Raw genomic sequence first — 20220 nt, forward strand, 5'->3', positions numbered from 1 at the left:
ATGCAGGGGACGCGGGTTCGTGCCCCGGTCCGGGAAGATCCCACATGCCGCGGAGCAGCGGGGCCCATGAGCCATGGCCGCTGAGCCTGCGCGTCCGGAGCCTGGGCTCCGCAACGGGAGAGGCCGCAGCGGTGAGAGGCCGGCGTACCGCAAAAAAAAAAAAAAAAAAAAAAAAAAAAAAAAGAACACGAACCCTCCTACACTGTCGGTGGGAATGTAAATTGGTACAGCCACTATGGAGAACAGTATGGAGGTTCCTTAAAAACTAAAAATAGAGCTACCATATGATCCAGCAATCCCATTCCTGGGCATATATCCAGAGAAAACCATAATTCGAAAAGATACATGCGCCCCAATGTTCATTGCAACACTATTAACAATAACCAGGATATGGAAACAACCTAAATGTCCATCCACAGAAGAATGGATAAAGAAGATGTGGCACATATATACAATGGAATACTACTGAGCCATCAAAAACTACGATACGATGCCATCTGTAGCAAAGTGGATGGACCTAGAGATTGTTGTACTGAGTGAAGCAAGGCAGACAAAGACAAATATGACGTCATATTGCTTATATGTGGAATCTTAAAAAGGGGTACGAATGAACTTATCTACAAAACAGAAATAGAGTTACAGATGTAGAAAACAAACTTATGGTTACCAGGGGGTTGGGGGGCAGGGACAAAATGGGAGATTGGGATTGACATATACATGCTACTATATATAAAATAGATAACTGATAAGGACCTCCTGTATAGCACAGGGAACTCTACTCAGTGCTCTGTAATGGTCTATATGGGAATAGAATCTAAAAAAGAGTGGATGTATGTATACATAGAACTGATTCACTTGGCTGTACAGCAGAAACTAACACAACATTGTAAAGCAACTATACTCCCCCCCAGAAAATGAACACGACCTCTTCAGCCACTTCTGGCACTGCTTGTGGGCCCATTTGGTGGGGCTCTGGTATCTCTTTTGCAAAAGCAGAAGCTGAGGTGACTTCATTACTACTTGCTATGATGGAAAGCTTGGTCCAGCTCGAGAGCAATGTTGATGTTAATGTGAAGGTGGTTGAAGATTGAGGCATATACCACTCAGTAGACTAATGAAAGCTTATTTTGAATGACGTGGCGGGTCAGTGAGGCAGGTCAGATTCTGATCTGCTGGGCAGCCAACCAATGAAACAGACGCTCCTGCATCGTTGAAACTGGAGGGCAGAGATACAATTGACGGCTTCCTAGAGCGGACGGGAAGTACCCACTAAAAAGAGAACCTGCCACTTTGGTCCAGAAGTCTGTTTCCACAAGCCAGCAACGTGTTCTCAGTTGGAAAACTGTCATTTCGCCCCAGGACATCCTGAATAATTTTTTCCATTCTTTCATTTTTCCCTCCCTATTCCTTCATTGTATATGAAATGACTGGGACGTGTGCGCAAGCCTCTTGCTTTTTTTTTTTTTTAGCTAAATGGCCAATGATATATTTTCATCAACATCAAATGGAGGTGAACTCAGGAAAAATACTGTTTCTGTGAAAATACCTCCTTTCTCTGTTAGGAGCAGGCTCATTTAACGCCCATCTTCTTATTCCAAAAAGTTATTAGCTCTTGCTGTTTAACAAAAAACAGGAACAACAACAAAATAAATCCTTCATATCTTGTTTGGAGAATTTCAATGTTTTTCATTTGTCATTATGAAATCAAGGGCAATTTTGTAACTTTTTTTTTTAGTATGTAGCTGTTACATGTATGGTAATGTCTTTAAGTAGTGATACGTTACTTTTAAGGAAAGGTAGTCTTCTCTTTGAGTCAAGCACATTGTTTAAATAAATTTCTTATTTAAAAAAATTTTTTAATTAAAGCCAAAATATAAGACATTCCCAGATAAATACAAACAGAGATTGTTGCTAGCCAAACTATTTTACAGAACGAAGTCCTTCAGATTGAAAAGGAAGGACCCCCAAATGGTAGGTTTAAGTCACAGGAAGGAAGAATATGGGAAATGGTAAACTTGTGGGTAAGTGCAAAACAGTGATCTATATCTTTCCCTCCCTTAATGTCTTTTAAAAATGAAATTGTTTAAACAATTATTATAAGGCTGTAGTGTTGGGTTTTTAACATATGTAGATGTAATAGATTTGACAAAAATAGAATAAAGGAGGGGAGGAAGTAGAGCTATGTGGCTGTATTTTATTGGATTTAAGTCAATATTAACCTGAAATAGTTTCTCATAAGTTAAAGATGCATATTATAGTCCCTACAGCAATCACTAAGAAATGAGTTTAAAAACATAGAAACAGTGGAATTAATGTAATACAAATATTTTTAACACAAGATAAGGCAATAAAGAAGGAACAGAGTTTCTTTGTGTTTACGGGACAGTTCTGTATCTTGATTATGGTGGTGGTCGCATGGTGGTCATACTTGTGATAAAATTGCATAGAACTATACACAACACACACACACACTTGAGTGCACGTAAAAACTGGTGAAATCTGAGTAAGGTCTGTGAGTTCACAGTATTGTGCCAATGTCAGTTTCCTTATTTTTATATTATACTACTGTATAGCATGATTATGTTGGTAATTATTTGACTATATACATTGTCAAAACTCATTGAGCTCTACATTTATTATTTTTTTAATAAATTAATTTATTTTGTTTATTTATTATTTTTGGCTGCGTTGGGTCTTCATTGCTGCACACGGGCTTTCTCTAGTTGTGGCGAGCGGGGGCTACTCTTCGTTGCGGTGCGCGGGCTTCTCAATGCGGTGGCTTCTCTTGTTGCGGAGCACGGGCTGTAGACATACGGGCTTCAGTAGTTGTGGCATGTGGGCTCAGTAGTTGTGGCTCGTGGGCTCTAGAGAGCAGGCTCAGTAGTTGTGGCGCATGGGCTTAGTTGCTCTGCAGCATGCGGGATCTTCCCGGACCAGGGCTCGAACCCGTGTTCCCTGCATTGGCAGGCGGATTCTTAACCACTGCGCCACCAGGGAAGCCCAGCTCTACATTTAAATTGGTGATTTTCATTGTATGTAAATTATACCTCAGAAAGCTAATTTTAAAATATAAAACAATTTTTAAAATAAACAAAATAAAATATAAAACAATGAATACTACAGTCATCTAAAGAGGAAGCCAGGGAGGGAAGGAAGGAGGAAGGAAACCATAACTTGGAGGTAACAGATACTGTGCAAGACGAAGAAAACTCACACACACACACACACACACCACCACCACCACCAATAACAACAACAACAATAACAGCACTATCGCTTACATCCTCAGAGAGGTAAGAAGATACTGGTACAAATAGGGTACATAAAAAAGGGAACTCATAAATTAACACTGGGACAGCAGATTGGAAAAAACACAAGGATTGAAAGTTCAAGGTGAGAAATCTCCCAGAAAGTAGTACAAAAAGAGAAAGAAATGAAAAATAAGAGAAAAGATAAAATCAGAGGACCATCCGGGAGATGCAACTTCTGAATGATGGAAGTTCCAGACAGGGAAACAGAGAAAACGGAGGGGGAGAGAATCAACAAAATACTTTAGGAGAATCTCCCAGTCCTGAAAGGCACATCGACAAGTAGACAAGAAGTTTGTGCATACTATATATACAGTACGTCACATATGTACAAATAGAGAGAGAGAGAGAGAGAGAGAGAGAGGGAGAGAGATAGAGAGAGAGAGAGAGAGAGAGAGATAGAGAGAGAGAGAGAGAGAGAATTGTGTAAAACATACTCATGTGGACAGAGACCAAAGGAAATACACACAGGAAAAAAGTTATTTTGTTACAATGATGATGAGTGTTTCAAATTTTATTTTAAATTATGCTTATTTGTATAAATTAAGATTAAACACCTTTGCTTGCCCCATGCCCAAGTACCTGCACAACAAAGTCCAAACTTGCCTAATAAAAATTCTGTAATGGCTCCCCGTGACCTTAAGGCCTTACAGGATTGTCAACAGGAAATTTTGAACTTTGTTCTGCCTGCCCGTCCCCATCTCCTGCCGCTTCCTTCCACCTGCCTGCACTCCAGCGGTATCAGAACATCCAGCAGGACAGGCATCTTGAGGAACCCCAGCATCTGGCAGGAACTCCTCCTCCTCCCCGGGTCTCCATGGTAACACTTACCACTTGGTTGTAGCTGAGTTATCCCTTGCCTTGGAAGCCTGTTCTCAGGGAGGAGAAACTGTCTCCCTGGGGCCTGCCACACTGTACGCACTGTAAGCAATTGTTCAATGTTTGGGGAGGCCGGGTAGGGCAGGCATTGTAATGCCTCCCCTTTCGTGTGGCCTTTCTGATTCCCACACAACCACAACACCACCATTCCAGGAGAAATCAGACTTTCCCTCTGTGTTGCCGTAGCACTTTATGTGACCTTGGGTGACTTATTCCCTCTATAACTCAGTTTCCTCACCTGTAAAATGGGGCAAGAATGGTACCTATCTTACGACATTACTGTGAGGATTCAATCAGGTTATGTTTACAGCACCCATGCCAAGCTGGTAAATGCCCAGGAAGAGGAAGCCATTGTGATGATTACTTTGACGTCTTAATATGACATCTGTCTGTTTCCTATGGCAACATGTACAGACCTCACCTCTCCTATGTGAGTATAAACTGCCCGTGGGCGGGGAACCTATCTTGTTGATCTTTGTCTATTGCACAGCACATGGCATGCCGTCTGACTGCAGCAGACATCCAGAAAATCGTCCTTGGATTCACACAGACAAACATACACGGAGCCTTACACATGCGCAGACGTGTGCACACGCTTAGGGACACACATGTGCCAATACATTTTTCTGTGCTCATCTTGGCTGACCGTCGGGTCTGTAGCGTTCAACTGCGCTGCCACCTCCTCCTCTGGAAGTACAGCATTCTCCACCCCTGGCTCCTGGGACCTACTCTCGCTTGGATTTCAATCTACCTCTCTGGAAGTACCTCTCAGCCTCCTTCGCGCCCCAGCTCCTCCCCAACTTGCCCTTAAATGTCTTTGTTCCACATAGCGCCATCTCGGCCCTGCCCTTCTCACTTTGGACCTGTTGGGTGACTTCATCAGAACCAAAGATACATTTGCAAAAGTCTAGAAAAGTCATAATCCGGGTTAGCAGCAGCAAAGCTCTCCGTCTTGACTTCCAGAACTGCAAAACCTGAAGGACTTCCTACCCTCCTCCCGGCACCTCCCTCCAAAGGGACAGTCACAGGACCCACGGCTTCTTTCACCTGTAGCAGCTGCTCATACGTGAGGCTCCCATCCTCCACCCTCCTCTCTGCCCCTAGTGGCGCTGTGTCAGCTCAAACCCCTCCACTTTTCACCTGGACCCATGGTCAGGCCCCCCGTCTATTCTCTTGGCCGCTGCCGGAGTGAGCTCTCACCAGTTCTGTTTCCTCGCGAAGTCCCATCACTGTGGATAAAGCGATGCATACATGGGTAGCGGTGTGACGAATCAACTACGGCAAGACGTTAACTGTCGAATCTAAGGGGTAGGTACAGGAGTGTGCGTTCCAATCCTCTCAACTCCTTTGTACTTCAAAATTTTCAGAAGATGTTGGGGGAAATACCCTTCAATGGTTTCTTTTGGCTTTTGGGATTAAACTCAGACCCCTTCGCGTAGAACATAAGGCCCTCTGTGATCTGGCCGTTGCCTCACCCTCTGTAACCTCATCTGCTACCACTCACATATCCCTTTCCCACAAGCCATCCTGAATTACTTGGATCCCCCAGCAGAGTCGTGGTATTTCATTCCTCTGAGCCCTCGGACTTGCTGTTCCCGATTCCTAGAATGCCTTTCCCTGCGTTCTTCTCGGGTGATCCCTAACCCCCATGCACTCCTCTGACTCATCTCAAGTGACACCTCCTCCAGGAAGCCTTTGCTGACTCCTCAGTTCGAGGCCCCTTATCTGGTTCCCACAGCCCCTCCCGTATCTCAGCAGAGATTTATAGTACGAAGGGCCTCAGATATGCAGCAGCAATGGAACCCTGGCCTGAGGACGGGGCTCTAGTTACCCTACGCCTCCGAATCACCTATGATCTCTCATTTCTTCCCTCAGAGGACGCATCCTCAGGCATCTGCCCTGCCTTTGCGCCAAACACACTTAGCAGGCTGAGCGAATCCTCAGGCTCAAACTGACAAGACAACCTCGGCAACTCCAGCCGCCGAAGCTGTCCTGGCCCCGGAGCCCCAGAGCCTGCTGGCGGGGGCTGTGCCCTGCTGGCGGGGGCTGTGCCCTGCTGGTGGTGGAGGCCCCCGAGGAAGCGCTCCAGGCAGGGTAGGGAGGAAGGCGGGGCCTGCGGCTGTACAAGTCGGTGTCCCGGGCCTGGGACGGAAGTTGCAGAAGTACAATTAGTTTCAGTTTTGTTTCTCTTTCAGGAGCCCAGCAACAGCAGCGTCAGGGCCTCGGGGGCCCCCACTCCGGGTCCTGGAGCCCCGGCTAGGTAAGGAGAGGGGCTTGGAGGGCGATTGAAGGGACAGCTGAACTGGAGGGGGTGGGGGAAGGGGGAGAGCGGGAGGAAGGGGAAGGGAGTGGGGAGAGGGACCCAGAAGGCGGGAGGAGGGGGAGGAGAGGGGAGGCTCCCCCCGCGGGGCCAGAGATCCGAGGCTTCCTGGGGAAAACCCCCTCCCACTCTCTGAGCCCCCCAGCCAGCCCCTGCTTTCTGGGAGTTTGGGGGAAATCCCCCAAGTTTCTTTATCAAGTATTTCACAGCCACTGTGCAGGGAGCTGGGGGCATTCACAGCTGATCCCCATGTGACTCCTACCCTCCAGAGGCTTCTAGGAAAGCAGGAGGCCTCTTGCAGCAGGAAAGGCTGAAAGAAAAGGGCTGGAGGAGATGGGGCAAAGGCTACGCGGTGACCCTGAGTTTGAGGAACTGGAAGGAAAGAGCGAGGCAGCCCCTTCCTCTCAGGCATCCTTCTGCCTGTTCATTTCAGGATAGTCGAGGCAGGAAGAGGGGCCCTCACAACCCGTGATGCCGCTGCCAGGGCCTAGGAGGCAGGTGTACAGGGCTGTGGGAATTGGGGTCCCTCATACTCCCCCACCCTCCGGGAGTCAAGGCACATCTGCCCACCCAGACCCTCGGCGGGTCCTCTGTGCCCTCCCCTCACCTGGCATCCCACCCCCAGCAGGACCCCCAGGATCTATTCACACCAGACTCGCATCCCATGTGCCACAAGGCCTGTCAGTGGGGGACACCGATCGTTACACCGGCAGGTCTCTAAGGCTGTGCTTCTTGGTGTTGTCATGTCTCGCAGGGCCTGGCATGCAAAAGCGGCCTTTACTTTTTCATAGTTGCTGAAAGTCTACAGGGAGGAGGGAGGCAGCTCTTTATCTCAAGAGACCAGAAGAAAATTCCTGGCCATTCAGGTGAGACCCCAGACCTGGTGGGGCTTGAGGATGGGGGAGAGGTGAGAGGGCAGGTGGGGGCCACCGTGGAGGTGCCCTCTGTCCTCTGACCCCGACCCCTCGCTTGCAGAATGGTTTCCCAGGGCTCCTCGCCCTCCCTGCTGGAGGCCCTGAGCAGCGACTTCCTAGCCTGTAAAATCTGCCTGGAGCAGCTGCGGGTGCCCAAAACGTTGCCCTGCCTGCATACCTACTGCCAGGACTGCCTGGCCCAGTTGGCCGAGGGCAGCCACCTCCGATGCCCTGAGTGCCGCGAGACTGTGCCTGTGCCGCCCACGGGCGTGGCTGCCTTCAAGACCAACTTCTTTGTCAACGGGCTCCTGGATTTGGTGAAGGCCCGAGCCGGTGGAGACCTGCGCGCAGGGAAGCCGGCCTGTGCACTGTGCCCGCTGATGGGGGGCGCCAGCGCGGGGGGGCCAGCCACAGCCCGGTGCCTGGACTGCGCCGACGACTTGTGCCAGGCCTGTGCCGATGGGCACCGCTGCACTCGGCAGACCCACAGCCACCGAGTGGTGGACCTGGTGGGCTACAGGGCAGGGTGGTACGACGAGGAGGCCCGGGAGCGCCAGGCGGCCCAGTGTCCCCAGCACCCGGGGGAGTCCCTGCGCTTCCTTTGCCAGCCCTGCTCCCAGCTGCTGTGCCGGGAGTGTCGCCTGGACCCCCACCTGGACCACCCCTGCCTGCCCCTGGCCGAGGCTGTGCGTGCCCGGAGGCCAGGCCTCGAGGAGCTACTGGCGGGCGTGGACAGCAACCTGGCCGAGCTGGAGGCCACCCGGCTGGCGGAAGAGGAAGCCTTGGCCTGTCTGCGGGAGCAGGCAGCCAAGGTGGGCACGCAGGTGGAAGAGGCAGCCGAGGGGGTCCTCCGGGCCCTCCTGGCCCAGAAGCAGGAGGTGCTGGGGCAGCTACGGGCCCACGTGGAGGCTGCCGAGGAGGCTGCACGGGAGAGGCTGGGGGAGCTGGAGAGCCGGGCACAGGTGGCCAGGGAGGCGGCCGCCTTTGCCCGTCGCGTGCTCAGCCTGGGTCGGGAGGCCGAGATACTCTCGCTGGAGGGGGCAATTGCCCAAAGGCTTCAGCAGCTGCAGCGTTGTCCCTGGATGCCTGGGCCAGCCCCCTGCCTGCTGCCCCAGCTGGAGCTCCATCCTGGACTCCTGGACAAGAACCGCCAGCTGCTAAGGCTCTCCTTTCAGGAGCAGCAGCCCCAGAAGGACAGCGGGAAAGACGGAGCCAGAAGCCAGGGAGGCGCTGCAACCCCGCCCCAGAGCAGGGACGGAGCCCAGACCCCAAAGCAGGACAGCGCGCAGCCGCCCCAGGAAGATGGAGCCCAGACCCTAAAGGCGGAGAGAGCCGAGACGCCCCAAGAAGATGGAGCCCAGACCCCGAAAGAGGGCAGAGCCCAGACACCCCAGGAAGATGGAGGAGCCCAGTCCCCAAGGGGCGGCCGATCCAACAAGAAGAGGAAGTTCAAAGGCAGGCTCAAGTCTGTTTCCCGGGAGCCCAGCCCAGCACCTGGGCCGAACCTGGAGGGCTCTGGCCTCCTCCCCAGGCCCATCTTTTTCTGCAGCTTCCCCACACGGATGCCGGGGGACAAGCGATCTCCGCGGATCACCGGGCTGTGTCCGTTTGGCTCCCGGGAGATCCTGGTGGCAGATGAGCAGAACAGGGCCCTGAAGCGCTTCTCCCTCAATGGCGACTACAAGGGCGCGGTGCCCGTCCCCGAGGGCTGCTCCCCGTGCAGCGTGGCCGCCCTGCAGGACGCCGTGGCCTTCTCGGCTGGCGCTCGCCTCTATCTCATCCGCCCCAACGGCGAGGTGCAGTGGCGCCGGGCGCTGAGCCTCTGCCAGGCCAGCCACGCCGTGGCCGCCATGCCGAGCGGGGACCGGGTGGCCGTCAGCGTGTCAGGCCACGTGGAGGTGTACAACATGGAAGGCAGCCTGGCCACCCGGTTTATCCCTGGGGGCAAGGCCAGCCGGGGCCTGCGGGCACTAGTGTTCCTGACCACCAGCCCCCAGGGCAATTTCGTGGGGTCAGATTGGCAGCAGAGTAGCCTGGTGGTCTGTGACGGGCTGGGCCAGGTGATTGGGGAGTACGGGGGGCCGGGCCTGCACGGCTGCCAGCCAGGCTCTGTGTCCGTGGATAAGAAGGGCTACATCTTTCTGACCCTTCGGGAGGTCAACAAGGTGGTGATCCTCGATCCGAAGGGGTCGCTGCTCGGTGACTTCCTGACGGCCTATCACGGCCTGGAAAAGCCCCGGGTGACCACCATGGTGGATGGCAGGTACCTGGTTGTGTCCCTCAGTAATGGGACCATCCATGTCTTTCGGGTCCGCCCTCCTGACAGTTAAAGGGCTGGGACTGGAGAGACACTTCGGGGTGGGGGGACTGGGGGGGTAGAGAGAAGGGAAGCAGGGCGGCCCGAGGGATGTGGTGGCCGAGGGCATTTTCCCAGAGAGCAGGGGTTGGCAACTTTTCAAGGTGAAGTGCGAAACCGCTCTTCAGGTGCGCAGGAATAGGGACCAAGGCGGGTGGCATGGCCGTAACCCTCGGAAGCGGAGGAGGAGGGGTTGGAGGGGTACTGGGCATTAATGCTTCTTGCTTTTGCTGGGGGTGACTGCCACTGCCGCCGCCGTAGAGTCTAGGTTTCCAAGATGTGTAAGCTAGTCCTGATTTGAGTTCTTTAAAACCATTCCTGATGGGGTAGCCCAGGGAGAGTCTTGGGGAAGTGGGTAGAAATAGTCCTTTAAGCCCAGGGCTTGAAGGGTATGTCAGGTATGTACTTTCTGGAAGAGAGCTGAGAACCCCCTCCCCTCTGACTTGAATGGGACGCACCAAGTCAGAAGAGGTCTGGGATTTTGAACCCGGCCATAAATGGCATCTTCCACCAGCCTCGGCTGGGAAGTTGAGGCTCCTCTGATAATGGCGTCCCCCAGTGAAGTGCGGGCTGGACTTCATGGGGGACCAACTGTAGACACAAGCCGAGGCCAACAGGCGTTTACCTTTAAGTCCGTGAAGAGAATGTGCTACTAGAAAATGGAACCCGGCGGGGTTGGAGTCTAAAACACAGGGTTCTGAGTGTGAGACAAGGGGAGACCCTGGGTCTTACCCCCCGACTTCCACCACCCCTCACCTCCAAGCCAACCTGAGGCCAGACCTATGTAGGATTTAAAACCTTTTCTTTTTTGATGTCTTTACACTTCCTGGAGTTTATTTTTAGCCCCCTCTTAGTTTTCTGGCACAATTCCTTTTGAGAAATTGTGGCTGCACTAAGGGGTTGAAGGCATTTGTCCATATTGCCGTTATGGGTGGGGAAAAAACCTAAGCCTAGAGGCCAGGTGCCGGACTCAGGGGCCAAACCGGTTGGAAGACCTGGGAAGTCGGTAGTGGGGCTGGGATGGGCGGAGGGGTGAAAATCTCATGGAGGGATCCCATCAGAAGGGAGCCGTGACCACCGGCCTTTTGCACAGGCTGTGGCAGCGGTGGAACTGAGGTGGACATGTTTAGCCAGGGGCTGTTGAGAGGTGACCAAAGGGAATAATATGTAAGGATCATGGGCAGTGAGTGTTCATGGGAACCAGAGAGATTTTGGACAAGTCCAGATGGAAAATGCAGGACATTAGGTGTAGGGAGAAGAAAATCTGTTTCCAGGGAGGTCGTTGATTGTTTAATGAAGTGAAAGGGGAAATCATCAATGTCAGGTGGACAAATTCAATTATATAAAATTTTGAAATGTATGCACAGGAAAGAAGAACGAAGATTAAAGGAAAATCAATGAGATGAGGAAATGACGGAGCATTGATCTAAGGAGTCTCCAGTATATGGAGCGACTAAACAGATCTACTGGGTCAAATGATCAAATAAGCCGTATACCCAAGGGGAACGCACACAGGCCAGGACACATAAAATGAAACATAAAATAAAATCGACCACTTGCATTCGTCAAAAATACATTTTAAAAAATACGTCGTGGGGAAATAGACCCCTGGCACTATAAATGATGCTTCCTGGTGAACAGTTTGGCAATTCTTGACAAAAGTCAAAGAAGTGATTATAAGACGAAGTTATCTCACTTTGGGGAGTACATTCTGGGAAAAGGATACAAAAGGAAAAAACGTATCTGCACACAGGTATTTGTGGCCACCCTGTCTATTACAGTCTTTGACAGGAAACAGCTCAGCTTAGCTCGCCAATTCTGGCTAGACCAGAATCTAGCCAAGTAGACTGTGTTCTGCCAGGACAGTGAGCTGCTGCCTTCATGGATGACAATTATGAGAACTATTTAGGAGAATATGATGTTATATGATGCAATCGTAAGCCAAAAAAAAAAGATTTTGGCTTTCTGTTCATGTAATGATAGCAACAAGATAAAAGCATGTCTGAATAGTTACCAAGTGGAAATAGGTTCAAAATGTGTAAATAGTCAGTGATTGGGGAGATTGGGTTCTTTTTATTTCATGCTGTTATTCATACATGCACATTCCTACTTCAGTTATTACTGTCCGTTAAATAACATATGCTTGACTACTTCAGAAAAATACACTCAAGAATAACTACTGGATTTGTGAATGAATGTGTCCCAATAAGTGAGACTGTTCTGTCTGGGGTAGGGGTGGGGGGCTAGGCAGGAGTCAGGAGGAGAATCCCAGCCAGTCAGGACCCAGCAGGGAGGAAGGTTCGTCAGAGCAGGATCCTGTCTGGTGGCTGACCAAGGAATCTGCCCTGGGAAGTTTGCAGAGGTCAGGTGGTCCCCGTGGGTGGTCCCCGTGGGTGATCGGTCATTGTGGAGTGTCCAGAGACAGGGGAAGTTCTTACTGAGTTCACCAACTAATTCAGACCAACTGGAAACCAAGTGGCGGTTCTGCGGAACCAGATGGTTTAAGATGAGTTGCACGAGTGGGGTGCCGTGTCTGTCTTCTTTGCAGCTCTCTCTACAGAGTCAGCACAGTGACGGCTCCTAGTAGGTGCTCTGTAAACGCCTGTGGAGTGAATTGATGTCTAGAAAATGCCAGGTTGTCCAAAACTTTGGCTTTTGGGAAATCTCCAGTAGGGGGCACTGTGGACACAGCCTACCATAAGCCTCCAGGAGACTGGCTCAGCTCTAAGTCACAAAAGAGGTGAAATTCGCATGTCCTCCTTATATGTCCTGGGCAGGGGGTGGGGGTGGGGGTCCTGGCCTCTAGGGGATAAATACCTTCAGGTTGGAACAACAGGTTTGCAGAGCCGCATGGGAACCACGCGCAGAGGGCCCGGCTGGTGGAATGGCTGCAGTCAAGTGGCTCACCCCTGAGGCAGGAATAGAGAACTTCCAGAGGGAAATATCACCTGGATTCAGGAAGAGAATCCCACAGATGCTCTAAAGATGAAGGAGGCACAGGGCTTTCCATGACGCTGTAGGAAGCCTGGGGAGTCAGGCACTGGACGATTGACAGACTTACTGAATTTTCCTCGTGAAGGGGTAGGGGTGGGAAGGCACAGAACATGGCAAAATGTGAAACGGATGAGAAGTATAGCATTGAGCGTAATTTGGAGGTAAAATCCTCAGTGCCCCAACTGTCACCTGGGAATCCTAAATCCCGGCACAGAAAGCACTGCTCAGTGCGGAGAGAGAGTTCTCGGCTCAACTACAGATGTTAAGTAATAGGAACATTGTGAAACATCCGACATCCGCACCCTGCATTGGACTATGACAATGATCGCTCATTCCTTGTGCTGTCTGGAGCTCTCCAGATCGTGTAGGAAAGGAGAATGCCGTTCGGGTAGAGAGAAAGGGAGTAGAGAACCTTGTTCATATTCTCTGTGCTTAAAAAAGGAAGGTGAGGGCTTCCCTGGTGGCGCAGTGGTTGAGAGTCCGCCTGCCGATGCAGGGGCCACGGGTTCGAGCACTGGTCTGGGAGGATCCCACATGCCGCGGAGCAACTAGGCCCGTGAGCCATGGCCGCTGAGCCTGCGCATCCGGAGCCTGTGCTCCGCAACAAGAGAGGCCGCGATAGTGAGAGGCCCGCGCACCACGATGAAGAGTGGACCCCGCTTGCCACAACTAGAGAAAGCCCTCGCACAGAAACGAAGACCCAACACTGCCATAAATAAATAAATTTAAATGATAAATCATATCTTAAAAAAAAAAAAAAAAGGAAGGTGAATGAGGCAGTGGAGACCTGGGTTGAATGCTGGCTCTTCCAACTAAATAGCTGTGTGATGTTGGTCTAGCTCCCTAACCTCTCTGAACCTCAGTTTCTACATCAGTAAAATAGCGATAATAGTATTCACCATGCCCACCTCACGGGGTGGTGGTGAGGACTGGCTGAGAGGCATAGAGAAGGATTTTGTACCCCATAAAGCTCAAATCTGCAGTCTTGGTTGGGAAAAATTTTAACCGACTTTAGCACTGACTTATTTTCCATCAGGGTAAGCTTGAATGGGGATATTGTGCGCATGCATTGTGAGGGGAAAACTCGAGGACGTCTGGGTAGAGTTGTGACCTGCTTCTCCTTTGGAGGAGACTGTTCTGTTTCGCTTTCCAGCAGTTATTTGGAGAAGCCATTTGCTAAGACACAGCAGTGACCATAGGAGCAGAAGGGACCGATGGCCAGCTTGCTAAGACCAAGGCCAGCTGCGAATCAGGCTGTACTAATGAAGGCCTGATAGCCATAGACATTTAGAAGAAATTCAAAATGGCAAGAGTAGCCCAATTTTTTGGTAATTTAGAGAAAATATAATTTGGGAGAAAATAACTCTTCTTTCGCTGTAGTCTTATTATTATTGTATCTATAATGCCATGTCATCGAATAATCTACAGAGATAATATTCCAGAGGGGCAGACATTCAAGAGAGAAGTCAGAAGTCTTCCGAGGAAATTGATGAGGTTGGTGACCTGAGCTGGGCGAGATGTGATAAGTGGGTGCCAAGATCAAGGTATTTGACCATTTCTCCTGGGCAGGTCAGCTGAGAACTAGAGTTATCTCGTAAGTCAGGTGGGAGATTGGATGGGGATGCAGAGTTCTGTTTGGGGGAGAAAATAGTCTTGGACTAGCTGGGGCAGGGAGCTGCCAGAGAGAGTGCTCAAGAAGACGTTCCCATTAGGAGAAAGATGAAGTTCAGATGCAGGCTTAGGAAAACAGGTAACTTGACAGAAGGTAACAAAACCAGCCTACCCAACTGATTCATGAATGTAGTTTAATTAAATGAGTCTGGATGGGAACAAAAATAGGTCACAGAGTGATTGGAGGTGTGGAGAAGGCTCAACAGGGTCTGGCTGACCTCACCCTCACCTGAAGCCTGGGTGAGGAATCTTTGGGACCGGGTGGAGAGGGGACCGCATGTAAAGAGGCAATTAGGAAGTAGTTTGGGGAGGTTTTGGAACGCTATCTGACTTGTCTTCAGAGAAAGTTTGAACTGGCTGCATTAGCAGCTAAGAGAAATGGGCTTGAAAATGGTGGAATTGGGGCCTCTGTACCAGTGGTGTGAGCCCAGCAAGTATTTCTTCGTTGCCACCAGGCTGAAGAATCTGTGTTGTAAACTCTTTCATTCCTTTATACTTTGTATCATTCTTTTCTGTTTCTTAATAAATTCTTTTGAAACATGTGGACCTTCTCTCAGATGGTTCATGGGTCTGGGAAATGATCAACACCCAGGTAGCGGACCTCCCTCGCGGTCCAGTGGTTAAGACTCCGCACTTCCACTGCAGGGGGCGCAGGTTCGATCCCTGGTCGGGGAACTAAGATCCCACATGCCTCGCGACACGGCCAAAAAAAATAAAAATACCCGGGTAGTGAAGGGAATCAGATATCATGGCCGTTCCTTGATATAGCTCCAGAGATGCTACACAGGATCCTTGGGGACATTTCAGAAGCAGGGTGATCAGCACAGTCATCGTCTGTGGTCCCAGCCCTCGTCCCGGGCCACTCCCACCTGTAGGGCAGAGGGGCCCTCTGGGCAGAAGTGTGCATCTTCCAGGCTCACGTTTGGTGGGAGGCAGCCCTCAGGTGATCCGGCCCCGCAGGACCCCGTGGAGGTGTATATGAAGGAGGTGGGCCAGGGGCCCAGGTCAGGATGGCTGTGCCCATCACTGGTCTCTGCTCGTTTTCTGGCTTGTGGGCTCCATCTAACGTGCTGCATTTGTGATCCCACGGTGGCCCCTGCAGGGCTGGGAGGTACCCAGGCTCTAGGAATATCTGCCTACTGGCCCAACCCACCCCATCTGACCTCCTCTCCAAAGCCCCTCCAGGAGCTCCTGACCCTCCCTTCTGAGTCCTGAGCAGGAAGAGAAAAGATCTCAGGTCTTTATTTCGAATTCACTCAGCCTCCGGCCTCCGCATCAAATACGGGAGTCAAGCAACAGTTATGGAGTGCCACCTACCTGTGCTTCACATCCATCGCCTTCCGGGATGGAAGTAGGCACCATCGTTATTTTACAGACACGGAGACCTAGGCCTGCGAGCTTTGCTCATTTTAAGTAGATTTCGTTTCTGACTCCAAAGGCTGCCCTTCCGACCAGCTCTGAATCCGGAGCCTCATTCATCGATGAGAGAGCTGAACGAAATGAGATCTGAGGTTCTTCCCCGAGCTAACAGGCCAGGACCTATCCCTAAGCAGGTCCAGAATCTAGACCCAGGAAGGGAAGCTCAGTGATGCCCCCCATACCTCCACCACCATCTTCTCAGTGCCAGAGAGGCCCCGCCTCCCCACGGAGCAGGAATGACATGCCACAAGAGAATGCTCTAAGTGGCTCGTGGGGAAGCAGAGGGTGTGGAGGGCCCACCACTGCTGCGGTGACAGCCTGAATAAGAATTCCGCAATTCATCATCTAATGACTCAGCCTGGCTTTGGACCAGAGCCTCTGTGAGCCCTGGGGAGTGTGACTCAGCAGCTGAGGGGGCCGGGCGGGAGAGCCTGTGGGTCCATGTGAGCGGCGGCTGTGGGGAGAACGGCCTGTTCTAGCTCCAGACCCCAAGGCGAAGCGTCTGGCCCTGTGGTCAGGCACATGTGTCCTCGGTTCCCAGCCATGCAGCCCAGCCTCCTCCCTCAAACCTGGGTCTCTCTCTCCTCTGCATTGGAGAAGTCGCAGCCCTGGAGGCGGCAGACCCACTGCCTCTGCTCACAGCCATGGGGTCTGCAGCAAGTTGCCAGGCTAAAGACTCTGCAGGCCTCTCTCCTCTTCGCTGCCCTGCTGGGGTCAGGCCACCTTCGAATAAGGGCAGCAGAGGACACACTGTAGGGGTGGGGAAGCCGGGCTATGTCACAGGCTGGGCACACAGCTCGACAGATGTTCACTGTATCCCTCCTCGTCACTGGGGTCAGGGGAAGGGGGCTCTGGGGTCTCGATTTTGCTCCAGGGTCAACTCAGAAAATGTCTCTTCCCCATCAGAAAGGGCAACGTCTGTTTCCTCTCCCCTGAACACTAATTTAGGGACAGTCTCACCAGAAGAAAAGAGCCAGAGCAAGGAGACATGGAACAGCCCCCGAATCCAGCGAGGGGCCAGGGCACCGAGGCCAGGGGTCCACGTGCAGGGCGGGTGTGCACAGACCCGCTTCTTCCCTCCAGCGCCTGCTTCCCTCCCATCTCTGACGGCCCTGACTACTTTCTCACCTCGATTATTCACACGCAGCTCTTTCTTCACCTGCAAAACCCTTCAGGACAAGAACTTCTGATTCACACTGAATTTTCCATAACCAGGTGTTCTATAAATACTGGTGAGTGAAAAGAACAAATGAGTGAATTTGGGCTAAAATCTAGTCCCTGTCACTTACGTCAGATAGAACACAGAGAGGAGCTGGAAACATTGCTGGGCCAGGCCCGGAGGCAAAAAGGGTTTATCCCTTTTCCTTAGAAGGGAACATGAGTAAGAGTGAAGTTATCTGGAAGAAAAGATAGTAATCTCACTCCGCTGTACTTCTCCCATGTTCCACAGCACTTTAACCTTCTAACATACTATTCCATTGAATTATTTGTCCTACTAATTGTTATAGTTTGTCTCTTCCTCCAAATTCTACCCCAGGTAGAACGCAAACCCCAGGATGGGGCATTTTGCCTGTTTTGTGCACTAATACCTCCTATGCCCACAGAATGGTGCCTGGGATACGGTAGACTTGGAATGAATGAATGGTATCTATGAAACGATTACTTGGAGGCAGGCCCCTCTCTACCGGTTATGCATTTATGTGTATTAAAGTCCAGGTAGGTGCATAGTATTATCACCTCTGGTTTAATTATGGGGACGGTGAGGTTAGAAGGTTATGTGACATGAACAGGCTCACCACGAGCTGGGCAGAGGCCAACGCCAGCCGCGGCCGGCCTGGAGCTAACTCTGCAGCGCTCCCTGGCGAGGTGATGCGCACGAAGGCTTCCCAGCAGCCCCACCCCAGTCCAGCTTTCCTGGGCGAGACTTTCTTTCTTTTTTTAAAGATTTTTCTGTTTGTTTTTGGTGTGGACCATTTTAAAAGTCTGTATTGAATTTGTTACAATATTGCTTCTGTTTCATGTTTTGGTTTTTTGGCCACAAGGCCTGTGGGATCTTAGCTACCAGACCAGGGATGGAACCCACACGCCCTGCATTGGAAGGCGAAGTCTTAACCACCGCACGACCAGGGAAGTCCCCAAGGCTTTTTTTCTTTCTCTCCCTTCCCACCAACTTCCTACACGACCCCACTCTAACCCCCAAAAGTTAGCTCTGCCCCAAAGTACAGCTTCTTCTCAGTTGGAAAGACTTTCCTGGCAGGAGAACCACGGAGACATGGGAGCAGAGCGCGGGCCGGGGAGCCTGGGCCTGGCTCTCCCTGCCCGGCCCCTACTCCCCGCCACCTTCCTCCCCCCACCCCACAGACTGCGTGGGAGGCTCCCAGGCCCAAGTTGAGGGCCGGAGGAACTCCCTACATCACTCTTCTGTGCGTTTCGTGCTGCTGGGAGCTGAGCTAGAACCTAAGGAGGTCCCTGCCCACCTCAAGGCGCGAGACTCCAGACGCTGTCTCCTCTCCAGGCCAGCCCTGCGGGGCCCAGGCGGGGAGAGCCAGGCCCCCTCACCTTCTGCCTTTCTCCCCAGTTCCCTTCTTGGCTCCAGTGCCTCCGTGGTTCTCTCGCCAGGAAGAGTCTTTCCAGCCGAAGAGAAGCTACACTTTGGGGCAGAGATATCTCTTGGGGTTGGAATGGGCTGGTGTGGGAAGTTGGCGGGAAGGGAGCTATAGAGAAAACATCGCCCAGGAAAGATGAACTGGGCTGCGGCTCTCGGGAAGGCCTTGTGCGAATCACCTCCCCAGGGAGTGCTGGAGAGTTAGCTCCAGGCCGGCCGCAGCTGACGTTGGCCTCTGCCTAACCACTTGCTCCTGTGTGATCCCTGGAGAAAAGAATAGAGATCCAAGAACACCAGGAAGCAGGGAGAAGGCTGCAGGGACTTGAGGACACACACATCCAAGCTCAGGGAGACACGACGCCATATATCTGCATCCGAGGCCTCGGGGAGGCAGCAGGAGAGGAAGGGAAGGATGCTGGGGTGTCTGAGCACCATCTGGAAGTGGTCCATCAGGGGAGGCGGAAGCTGGATTGGGGTTTGTCATCGAGAATCTGTGTCCAGATGTTGAGAAGCAGTGCCACACCCTATGTATGGGTTTGTGGTTGTGGCCAGGGCCAGACATCTTTGCTGGTGTTTAGATGAGGTGTATCTCTATGCTCTGCAAAGCGCACAGGGCTGGGGGACTTGCTGTCAGGGTGCTCCCAGGCAGGGCACCATGCCAACTTTCGCCTCATTAAAGAATCGAGACTGGAATTTCCCTGAAGCTCATTTCCTACCACTTACTTCTTAGCGGAGGACCAGAGCTGCCACATCTGTCCTCCGAGGGCAGATGCTGGGTGTGGGCGAGGAGCAGAGCCCTCCAGGAGTGCCTCCGTGCCCTGTTCACCTCTCCACCCAGAGGCCTGTCTCCTAACACAGAAGCACATGTACCTCCCCTCTTGGATTCTTCCTCCCTCTCCTTCAAGAAAGGGAGTCACAGGGAAGAGATCCACATTTAGTCCCAGCTCCACCGCTCCCTGTGCAGAGGTTCCTTCACCTCTCTGAACCTCCGTTCCTCATCTGTACAAAAGATGCAGTGAGACAGCACAGTGGTTCCCAGATGAATAAACAAGAGGGAGAACACAAACACACTCAGTGCCTGGCACATGGAGGTGTTCGGTCCATGGCCACCCATTCACTCCTCCCCTCACCCAGCCCTTGGGACCACGGGCCTTCTCTCCATCCTTTTAGAGGCAAAACACCCCATGCACCCATCACTCACTCCACCACGCAGCAGGTATTTATTGGACCCTGCCTCTAAATAACCAATGCAAACAGCAAGCACAAAAATGTCCAGGGGGAGCTTCCCTGGTGGCGCAGTGGTTAAGAATCCGCCTGCCAATGCAGGGGACACGGGTTCGAGCCCTGGTCCGGGAAGATCCCACATGCCTCGGAGCAACTAAGCCTGCACGCCACAACTACTGAGCCTGCGTTCTAGAGCCTACGAGCCACGACTACTGAGCCCACACACCACAACCACTGAAGCCCGTGCACCTAGAGCCCATGCTCTGCAACAAGAGAAGCCACCGCCATGAGAAGCCCGCGCTCGATGCAACTAGAGAAGGCCCGTACGCAACAATGAAGACACAACACAGCCAAAAACAAAATAAATTAATTTTTTAAAAAAGTGTCCAGGGACGACATGGCCGGGGCGGAAGGTGGCCGGTCTCCCAGACAAGGCAGCTTTATCATGGTGCTTCACCACAGCCCAGCACCTCCTTCTCGGCTACATGTGCACACCTTGGACAAAGCAATCTCAGGTCCAATTAACATGA

At 51.9% G+C, this 20220-nt stretch overlaps 1 protein-coding gene and 1 long non-coding RNA gene across 3 annotated transcripts; one reads left to right on the forward strand and one right to left on the reverse strand.

The window, feature by feature from the left end:
- Positions 1–2550: 2550 nt before the first annotated feature.
- LOC137206740 (uncharacterized) lies at positions 2551–6236 on the reverse strand. The gene is made up of 3 exons (XR_010934811.1): positions 6152–6236; positions 5388–5488; positions 2551–2955 (listed from the first exon to the last, which is right to left on the reverse strand). It is a non-coding gene; the product is annotated as an uncharacterized lncRNA (long non-coding RNA).
- A 60-nt stretch (positions 6237–6296) lies between these two features.
- TRIM56 (tripartite motif containing 56) lies at positions 6297–14986 on the forward strand. Of its 2 annotated transcripts, none has more exons than XM_067705808.1 (3): positions 6297–6447; positions 7299–7373; positions 7483–14986. In XM_067705808.1, the coding sequence occupies exon 3, from the start codon at positions 7484–7486 to the stop codon at positions 9749–9751; it is 2268 nt and encodes a 755-aa protein (XP_067561909.1). In that variant the 5' UTR covers positions 6297–6447; positions 7299–7373; position 7483; the 3' UTR covers positions 9752–14986. The 2 variants fall into 2 exon arrangements, with proteins under 2 accessions (XP_067561909.1, XP_067561908.1); XM_067705807.1 differs by having other exon boundaries at positions 6299–6447; positions 7262–7373.
- Positions 14987–20220: the final 5234 nt, after the last annotated feature.

This window comes from Pseudorca crassidens, chromosome 15 (genome assembly GCF_039906515.1).
Source record: "Pseudorca crassidens isolate mPseCra1 chromosome 15, mPseCra1.hap1, whole genome shotgun sequence".
NCBI classification, from domain to species: Eukaryota; Metazoa; Chordata; class Mammalia; order Artiodactyla; family Delphinidae; genus Pseudorca; species Pseudorca crassidens.

Coding starts and splice junctions, on each gene's coding strand:
- TRIM56 (XM_067705808.1), top strand. CDS start 7,484: ATGGTTTCCCAGGGCTCCTCGCCCTCCCTGCTGGAGGCCCTGAGCAGC.